Genomic DNA, 9,886 nt, shown 5'->3' on the forward strand with positions numbered 1-9,886 from the left:
ATCTAATGTGATAGTGCTACTACTGCAACTTGACTCCAATAGACTTGGATACAGATTTATTATAAGACCCTATATCCCACTTGTGATGAAACACAATTGGCTAAATATATCACAAAACAGCATAATTAATGTATTCTGCAACCTCAAAGGATTGGACAAAATGTTCTTATTTTTAAATTAAACATTTATTTTGTAAAAGTTTACTTGTTTTATTACAGAGCCTGAGAACATCTACCTGATAATACAGATTGTTTCTTTGGATAAATCTATTGAATGTACTGTAGTCTAAATTCATGCAAATTCCAAGGATACTGTACTCATTTTTCTGTATTTGATCTTTGTAATTTAGTAAAGGACTTTCATATTCAAACTCAAAGTTACCATCCACCCATTCTTTTTCCTTGTCCTATTAATGATTACTATAGGATATATGACTGCTATTAACAAATAATATCAGGTTAAGTTTAAGACCCATGTTGGCTGGTCCACTGGCACAAGAGTAGAGAAATACCTACCTCGATCAGCTATGATCAAATAATATTTAATTATCTTCAAAAAAAAACTGTAAAGCTGTTTAAATCAAATTTTTATTAATAGGAATAAATAATTACATTGGAACTGAAGTGATTGTTTATATTTGTAAAGCTGTTAATAAAATTAAAGCTTCATTAGTCCAACATCAAAATATTTGCAGCCAGAATCCATAGGCCCCATGATATGTCATATTTAATGCTAAAACAGGTTTAAATGACTTAACCTTTAGTGTTTTGACATTGTGATTATTATATTTGCTATTGCAGGTAATGCCAGGTACTTCAAAAGGAGGTGGACCATCTGCAATAAGTGTGGTTGTTACATCTGCTTCTGAATCTCCTACCAGCTCTGATACTACCAGACGTCGTATCTCTCCAATCAAACTAGTGGGTGTAGGAGGATTAGAGCGTCAGAATTACTGTTGTGGCCACTGGTTTCCTTCATCAAAGAGCTATCACCGTCATTTAGCTGAAAAAGCCCTTGTGGATCTTACACATGAAATGAGACTGATAGAGTTGGGAATGTTGAGGTGTGCACATTGCTCAATGTGGGTGCACGTAGACAGTATGAGTGGCCATTTAAGAAAAAGTCATGGCATTATTAAAGTAAATAAGAATCCAAAGTTTGTACCAAATAGTGCAGTAAGTGAAGTTACTGGGATAAGTCGAGACTCGCTAAAAACAGGAGCAAATTTTGTAATAAAGGTCAGTGGACAGTCTACTGTCAAGTCTTCTAATGGAGATATTTCCTGTTCTAATGCAAGTACTGTGGCAAACTCGAGTACAGTCAGATTGGTTACAACATCCAGTGGTAGCCTTTACCACAAAGTACACCAATTACAACATGGTAGTGTTGGTAATGTTATAGTGCAGAAGTCAACAAATCAATTACCTGTGATCTGCAGAGGGCCACGAATAGTTATGAAGTCTGTTGGAAGAAGCGTTATTCCATTAAGCAATTCCAGCAATATGCTGTCACTTCCTGACAGTTCCCAGACAGTAACAACAACACCAACAACAGCGAGAAATGTTAATGGCATAACCACAGTCAAAATCAGTGGAGGAAGTATACTCTCCAGTACCACAAACAACCCATTCCAAGCCAGTGTTGTTAAACCCCAAGAAAAGCTACCAAATGTAAATGGACAAAATTTTAAACTAATTAAAAAGATTGCTAATATAAAGTCAAAATGCAAGACAATTGTTTCCCAAAATGCAGTTGCCAACCCCAGTGTGGAAATACCAGTATGTACAAAAACCAAAGAGAAAGGAAAGGCTACATCAAGTGGAGAATCTCTGGCATTAAAGCCTTCACAGGTTAAGAAGAGTCGTAAACAAGTGCTAAAGCCCAATTTACCCGATATAAGCTATGTCGCAGAAACGTCATCTTTGTCTGCAAATGGAAAGACGAAGAAACGGGGAAGAAAGAGTTCGGCTGAATCAGAAATCGTTTATCCTGAAAAAGCAAATAGTAGTAGTCCCACTATAAATCACAAAGGATGCAGGAGAAAAAGCAAGGAAATGCCTGATTCAGAAAATTATACTCCTAAAACCTTGAGGCACACACCTAAAGGTGCTAAAGGAGGGTACAAGAAGAAAAAGAAGGGACCAGGCCGACCTAGAAAAACAAACTTGAATGAAACTCCAGATCTTTCTGAATTAGATACGCTTTTTGACGAGGTTAATAAAGAAGACCTCGAAAATGAACCAGTTGCAATGACCAAGAAAGAGGATGAAAATGTGCCTACTGTTGAACTTGATCTTTTTACTTTACCTTCTCTCAATGAACAAGTATCTGTGCTACTTACTGAGCCCCAAAACCCAAACTTTAAAGTGTATGCTAGTATGGATGCTATCTTTGTTGGGGATTCTGCATTAGGAGATGTTACCAACCAAATAGGATACATTACAGATGCAAATAATGTTGTTTATGTTAATCCTGGCCACTTTCTCTTTCCCAATGTTGAAGACCTGGAAAACTTTGTGCCTAGTCCCATACTGACAATGAAGGGAGGGAAGATTGGCATCACTCCTGTAAGACAGATATGGAAACTTAATTCAAATAAAGCGAGTTCACCAGTTGTTCTTAGAGATATTAAATTTACAAATTCAAACAATAGTAAAGAATCCGTTAGTTCTGATGTTAGTTCTGTGAAGGTGAATGCAGATAACAAAGATTCTCAAACTACTACTGCTTCTGCAAAACAGAAAGTTAATGAGAAGCAGTTGAAAAAGACTTCTGTTATGACCAATCAAGCTGAAAATATTTTGAATGTGAAACCACTCAGAATAGTTCAACCTGATGTTGGTCAAGATATTGGGGATATGAAAACAAACAACATAATGGATGCTAGGGAAGCTGAAACATTAGTCTTTTCTAGAGAACAAAATATATCAAAACCTGCATCTGCAAGTCCAAAAGTGCATATCACAAGAAGGCAGAGAAACTCTCAATCAAGTGATGAAAAAGAGGACAACAAACTGAATTTTAATGAAAGCATTCCTGATAAGTCATCAAAAGATGATGTTTCTTTGACTGATAAAAATTTAGTTGGACAGAACGAAGATGAAGTAAATACTAAAAAATCTGATATACAAAGTAATATAATTGATATTCAAGATTTTGATTTAGAAAGCTGGAAATCTCCAGAAAGAATACGGGAAACACCAATCCTTGCATCAGACATAAAAGTTTTGAAGACCCCTGCATTGTCAGACATGGAAGGGTCTACTACCAAGGAAGAGAGAGTTTCAGATTCTTTGACTCCCCCTAAACTTAATTCTGGAACCAGTTTAGATTCTCAAGAATCTACATGCATATCTCCGTTCAAGTCAAGTAACATAATTATTACTCAAGAAGAAATGACAGGTGATTCTGGATTACCCTTGAAATCAAATTCCCAACCAATAAATTCACCATGTAAGAGTTTAAGTACAGATGTTCTTATAACTAATAAGGAAGACAATAAAACTGAAGATGCATTAAGACCTTCACCTCCGCCCGAGACCAACAAAGCCAGCCGTGAAAAGAACACAAGTTTGTTTAGGAGGAGGAGGAGGAGATCAAGGACAAAATCAGCAGACACTGTAAATCAATCATCTTTGGCTACTCGGTGTGATGTGAAATCTGGTTGCAGTGATGACAACTTTCGACAGCAATCAAGAAGAAGAAAAAGTAGACAGCTAAGTGAGAGTTCGGTTAATCATAAAGAAATTAGACTTAATGAAGGGGATAGGCTAACAGTTTCTGATATGACATTTAGGTTGAGGATGGAACATTTACCATCGAGACTGTCTCAACTGAGTGGAAATAAAGAAGTTGATGTGAAAGATAATTTAATCGAACCTGAATGTTGTAGTTCAGTTGACCAAATGTCCTATCCTTTAACACCTAGAAATGCAAAAACGTCTCATTCCAGAGCAGAGTTTAGTGCAGTTGAAAGTAATTCGTTAGAAAAAGAAATTAAATGTTCATTAAAAGGAAAAGATACCAGGGAAATAAATGTCAGTTTGCATGATGAAGCTAAAAACAAAACTGGAGTGAGACTAGGGCGACAGAGGAGGAGGAGAAGCAGTAAGTTGGTAGAAACTTTAGGAATTGAGCCACTAAAAGCAGACACTAGTACTGGAGTAATAGAAGGAGCAGCAGTTATAGAAGACAACAAGACAAGTGTTAAAGAGAGATTATCTGGAATAGAGACTATTGTTGAGACTAGATCAGTGAGAGAGAGGCGACCAAGTTCTAAATTACTAGAGAGTATGGAAGTGATCAGTAAAAGTCCAAAGAGAACTTATTCGCCTCACTGTACTGAACAAGAGTTTTGCACAGACCTTGTTGATCAGTCATTGATCCAAAGACAAATGCCTGTTGATACTACCGAGAAGCTTTGTATAACTCGGATTGACACGTTGTTAAATAAAAAAGAGGAGGAAAAATCTCAATGTAAAGAAAATTTGAAAGCAAAAAGTCCCACAGTTGAACAATTATCACCAGCGTCACCCTTAAAAGAAAGTGATTTGTCTCCGTCTCGTGAATGGCATGGGCGTGGTGCAAAACTAAAGGCACAGGTGCTCATTCAGGACCAACAAGCTGGAGTAACAGATTCACAGATAATTCCACCTATTCCTGATGTGGTGACACATTCCACAGATACATCTGTTACATGTAGTAGTCCTGAGCCTCTTAGTCCAAAAACTGTAACATCTACAGACAGTGAAACACAGGTAACTCCCTCCATTCCACTGCCCAGATCTCCAACCATTACTAGTTCTCCAACCGTTCTTCTTTCTCCAACCGTTCCTCTTTCTCCAACCGTTCCCCTTTCTCCGACCATTCCTCGTTCTCCGACCGTTCCTCGTTCTCCAACCGTTCCTCGTTCTCCAACCGTTCCTCGTTCTCCAACCGTTATTAGTTCTCCAACCATTACTAGTTCTCCAACTATTACTACTTCTCCAACCCTTACTAGTTCTCCAATCATTACTCCAACCAGTCCCATAGCTCCCATGTCACCCAAGTCACCCAAGTCACCCAAATCACCCAAATCACCCAAATCACCCAAATCACCCAAGTCACCCAAGTTACCCAAGTCACCTAAGACACCCAAGTCACCAAGAACTTTACAAGATAGAGAATGGCAGGCAAGAGGAGCCAAACTAAAAGCCCAGATTAAGATAAGTGATCAACAGAATAATGCAGTGGAGTGTACTGAAGAAGCATTTTCATGTAACTCTTCCAGCATAGCATTACCACCCAACAAAAAAATTAAGTTTGATAGCTCACCAGGGACAAACAGAGATATTCGTTCGTTCTTTTCTGTTCAGAAGTCTCCGGTTCATAAAAGTGATGAAAACAAATGTAAATTAAGCAGTCCTGTACACTGTAGTACTCCAATAATACCAGTCTGCAACAAGAAAAAAGTCAACAGATCTCCAAATGTGCATAATGACATAAGATCATTTTTCTCGAGTGCAAGTGTAAAAAGAAAATCATCTTCGCCACAGATGTCAACTACCAAAGTATTAAAAACAGAAGAAACCTCCATGATCAGTTCTCATAAGAAATCGCCCAAAATGCAAGATTTATGTGCTGTCCAACTCCTTCATAAAGAATGTGAACTTACAGAAAATAGAACACCTAATATGTCTGTCTCTTCTCTTCCTGTTGCTTCTTGTAACTTTGAAGGTTTTGACAGGTGCTCCCGTCAGTCGGGACTCCGAGCCAAGTCTCTGATGAGGCTAGTGTCTTTGTTAAGCATGAAAAGGTGGTACCACATGGGGAAATTTCCTTTTCCCATAGACCAGCTTTGTGATTGGGATGATGAAATGTTAAGTTACCTGATCTTTGATTCAAATTAATACATACTGTACTATTAAAAACCGTTTATGAAAATAGCTCTACAAAGTTTTTAATTTTGGTTTTCTTATAATTTTCTTATAAACACACACACACAGTATTTACTAATGCAAAATTTCTGTTAAATGGAATTTAGTGTGTCTGTAGTAAGTGAATTTCACTACATTACACTCTTGTGGAGGGAAACATGTTGAAGATGTTGTTTTCATAATTTCATTATGGTCTAGAAAATATTTTACTGCATCAGGTATTATTTACTCTTAAACTGGTGACTTGAAATCGTACAATCTATAACTTAGGTATTTTTCTTCACAATATGCAGTACTATATCAGAAACTGTAGATATTTCACAATTTATAGGTAGGTGCTGGTCTAACTGTCAGTTGTGTAACAAGGTTCACAAAAAAGGATAAATTCGCCTTGATAAAAAGGTAAAAGCCGGCTTATGGGAAGGTTTATAGTTCTGTAAAATTGAAAGTGTATAAATGTTTTGACTTTACTGCATTACCTGTGTTATCTTCATGTCAGAAGTGGAATATTTCATGAGAGATCCACCGGTCATTGACTTTGTTAAACTTTTGTTCATGAGCTGTATAGTTATCAGAAATACAAATAAGACGTTACGCATCGTTCACTTAAGTCATATTCACTCTCGCTCAATCTTACTCACAATGAATCTTATTCACTAGTGCACACACACACACACACACACATACATGCTTCTCATTTGTACCTATTTATGTGTGTTTTGGACACATCTTCATGTATGCTGTGTGTACACAACACGCTCATGCATATGTACATGTCAGATACATGTGTACATAGCTTCTACACATGTATTTATGCATGTATTAGTGCCATGTGCAAATCCCATGTATGTACCATGCACACATCCATATTCACACAGCATTTATATGCATGTACATACAAATTCACCCCCAAAATATTAAATTGTTTTAATATTTCCATTTGTTCTCTCTGGTAACATATACCAATGGCAACTGAACTTTCCAAATAATTTTTTTTTATAAGCGCAGCTTTAAAAGTATGATCACTCTGATGTATTGGCTTTTTTATATTTATTTATATATTATATATATGTATATATATATATATATATATATATATATATATATATATATATATATATATATATATATATATATATATATATATATATATATAATGTATATATACACAATATATATATAAAAATGGTGTTGGTTTGTGTTGCATGTTTCTGTTTAAGGAGAAATGAGCCGGGAGAGGCGGTCATACAAATTAGAGAGTGTGATCATTTGTGAGAGTTCAGTGACACCTGGAAGTGTTGAAAGGTCAATGAATCAACAAGTCCGGGGTTGATCGACTCGGTTGATCTCATCACCTCTCCCTCATTCTTATTTTTAATATTGGTTTTGATGAGAATTATTTGTGTTAAGCATAATTTTCTTTTTTGAAGATCTGATACTATAGTGTTCACAATTGTATGTATGTATTTATTTATAAATATATATAATGACCATATATTTATAGAAATCAGAAATTGATCATTGATCTTTCTATTTAAACGGGCAGTTAATTTAAAACAGACTGAATTCCTTGGAAGGAAAAGGGCAGCTTTTATTTGAGAGCACTTAATAATTAAAGAAAAATTGCATTAGGCTATGTACAGTGACCAGGGGTGTGTTGAACCTTGTTTGTCATATACCAGATAGTCAATATTTTTGTACAGTTCCTCTTCCTTGTCCCCCCCCCCCCTCTTGTACAGCCCAATTAATATAATCCATTTGTTGTGAGCTTCCAGGTAAAAAACAAAAATTAGAGAATATTTATGCTTTTTATTTAACACATTACTAGACAATAATTTTCTAAGCATGTATGCATCTAATTTGAGTACATCAGATGCCCATGTCTGACATATTTTAAACTTACAATTAATTAAAGAGAAAGAATTTTCCATCGAGTTATAATTTATATTATACTGAACCATAAAATCCAAGTGTTGATACTGTATAACTATTGTGGACTTCCATTAAAGGGTTGTGTGGAATTTCATAGTTACATAAAGATAATTCAGCTATAAACCACACGGTTGGCACATAATATTAATTCTGGGATACATGTACTGTATATACAACACCCTCAAAAATCTGAATAATTTATTTTTCTGAGACTTGTGCTCTGCATTTGCTGCATTTCATCTGCTTCAACAGATGTTTCTGTTAAAGTCTTCCAAATGCACTCCTCATTATTGACAATATAGGTCTTTGGGTAAGTGGTCTCCTGGGTGAAGTGCTGGTGCGTGAGAATGACTACTTTCTCTTCACTCAGTCTCTTTTTGAAGGGATAAACTTCAGCTTGGGATTGGAAAACATCCTTGGGCTTGCTCTTGCTGAGCTCGTCAGCCCTTTCGCTGTCCAACTGATATGATTTTATTCATCCAAGGACGGTTTTCAGTCTGCCAAAGCCCCATCCACTTTTGGGCTCCACTCAGCATGTTTACCAGGTTAGCCATTGTGGTTTCTCAGGAGCTTCAGCTCTTTAAAAATTCTTTCCTTGTTTATCTGAATAGCTGATTGGTTTGGGTCCTCATTCTGTCTTTCTTGCTAACAAGGAAAGTTGGTCAGATTTTTATCAGGAGAAACTTGTGCAAGAGTTTTGCCTTGTGGGGGGGGGGGGGCTCATGTACGACGTCCTGGGGCCAGTGGGGAAAAGGCCTTGGGCCCCCTTTCCAGGTGTATGTAGGAAATGCACAAACCTAGTAGACCTTTCCATTCAGGGCATTTGACAGTCAATGCTCTACCCTTCTGACACAGTCAGAAGGGCTCTTCATTAGTTTTATTTAACTGCTTATTACCCCCTGCCTTAATGGGAAGACTACGGTACCTTACTCTCATTCAAACACATTTTCCTCCTTACCTTTACCTTGCGATGATTTCCCGTGGCCTGGTCCCTGACCAAGCCTCTTGCTTGTTGGACTGGTCAACCAGGCTGTTGGATGTGGCTGCTTGCAGCCTGACATGAATCATAGCCCGGTTGATCAGGAATCCTTTGGCGGCGTTTATCAAGTTCTTTCATGAACACTGAGGGGTCGGTCACTTATGCCCCCATGTGTGTAGTGGAAGCGTGTTGAACAGTCTCGGGCCTCTGATATTGATAGTTCTCTCTCAGGGTACCTATTGTACCTTTGCTTTTAAACGGGGAGGTGGGGGAAGGGGCAGTTACAGAATTCGGCAAATTCTGCCATGCCTTCTGGTTTCATCGGGTGTTATTTCTGTGTGCAGATTTGGGACCAGCTCCTCTTAATATTTATTTATTTATTTATATACAAGAAGGCACATTGGGGGTTAACAGAGAATATATTTCACATGTAAATTATGGTGGTCTGCGAAACAATTTTAGTAGTATCTTCTATGTAACTGTGTATCTTCTTTAACTGTTATAGTTAATGTCATCAAATAATTTGACTAATAACTATCATTTCTTGTTTGGTGGACCACGGGATTCACATTAGTGGTCTGGGGGATTTAAAATTATGAATTTGGTGATCCTTGAGCTCTGAAAAGTTGGCGACTGCTGCTCTAGAGAATCAGATCCTGCTGTGTGCCATGATTTGTTTGACCCCACTACATTACCTTTAACCCAACTCACACTGGCACACTCATAGTTGCCACTCCTAAGAAAGGCCGTCCTCAGACCAAATCCATTACCATAAAACCACACCCACCTTCAAACCACCTGGATGATTGTTTATATATTTGATGGTCTGAAAGCATATTACAGTTCCAGTAATAGTCTACATGTAAGCTGGCAAATGAACCTTTGTTGTAATAGATTATTCTCAAGCTATAACTTTATTGCATTATAAATTTTTCCTTTCAAATATAAAAAGTGTATGCTGAAAACATTTTCTTCAAGGAATTTGGTTCTCTCTAAATGGAATTTATGGGTACACTCAAATAGTTTTTGAATATCATGTTTCACATTATCATCATCAACA

The 9,886-nt window shown here is 37.0% G+C and overlaps 1 protein-coding gene across 4 annotated transcripts in view; it reads left to right on the forward strand.

Annotated features, from left to right (window-relative positions):
• The window catches only part of LOC123766434 (serine-rich adhesin for platelets), a 30,048-nt gene extending 22,334 nt beyond the window's left edge, over nt 1–7,714 (forward strand). For all 4 annotated transcript variants that reach the window (XM_045755535.2, XM_045755534.2, XM_069308202.1 and 1 more), the window contains one exon: nt 801–7,714. In XM_045755535.2, the coding sequence (XP_045611491.2) occupies nt 804–5,888 (5,085 nt within the window). In that variant the 5' untranslated portion in view covers nt 801–803 and the 3' untranslated portion in view covers nt 5,889–7,714. The remainder of the gene's footprint in view (nt 1–800) is intronic.
• The last annotated feature ends 2,172 nt before the right edge of the window (nt 7,715–9,886 follow it).

This window comes from Procambarus clarkii, chromosome 62 (assembly GCF_040958095.1).
Source record: "Procambarus clarkii isolate CNS0578487 chromosome 62, FALCON_Pclarkii_2.0, whole genome shotgun sequence".
Classification (NCBI taxonomy): domain Eukaryota; kingdom Metazoa; phylum Arthropoda; class Malacostraca; order Decapoda; family Cambaridae; genus Procambarus; species Procambarus clarkii.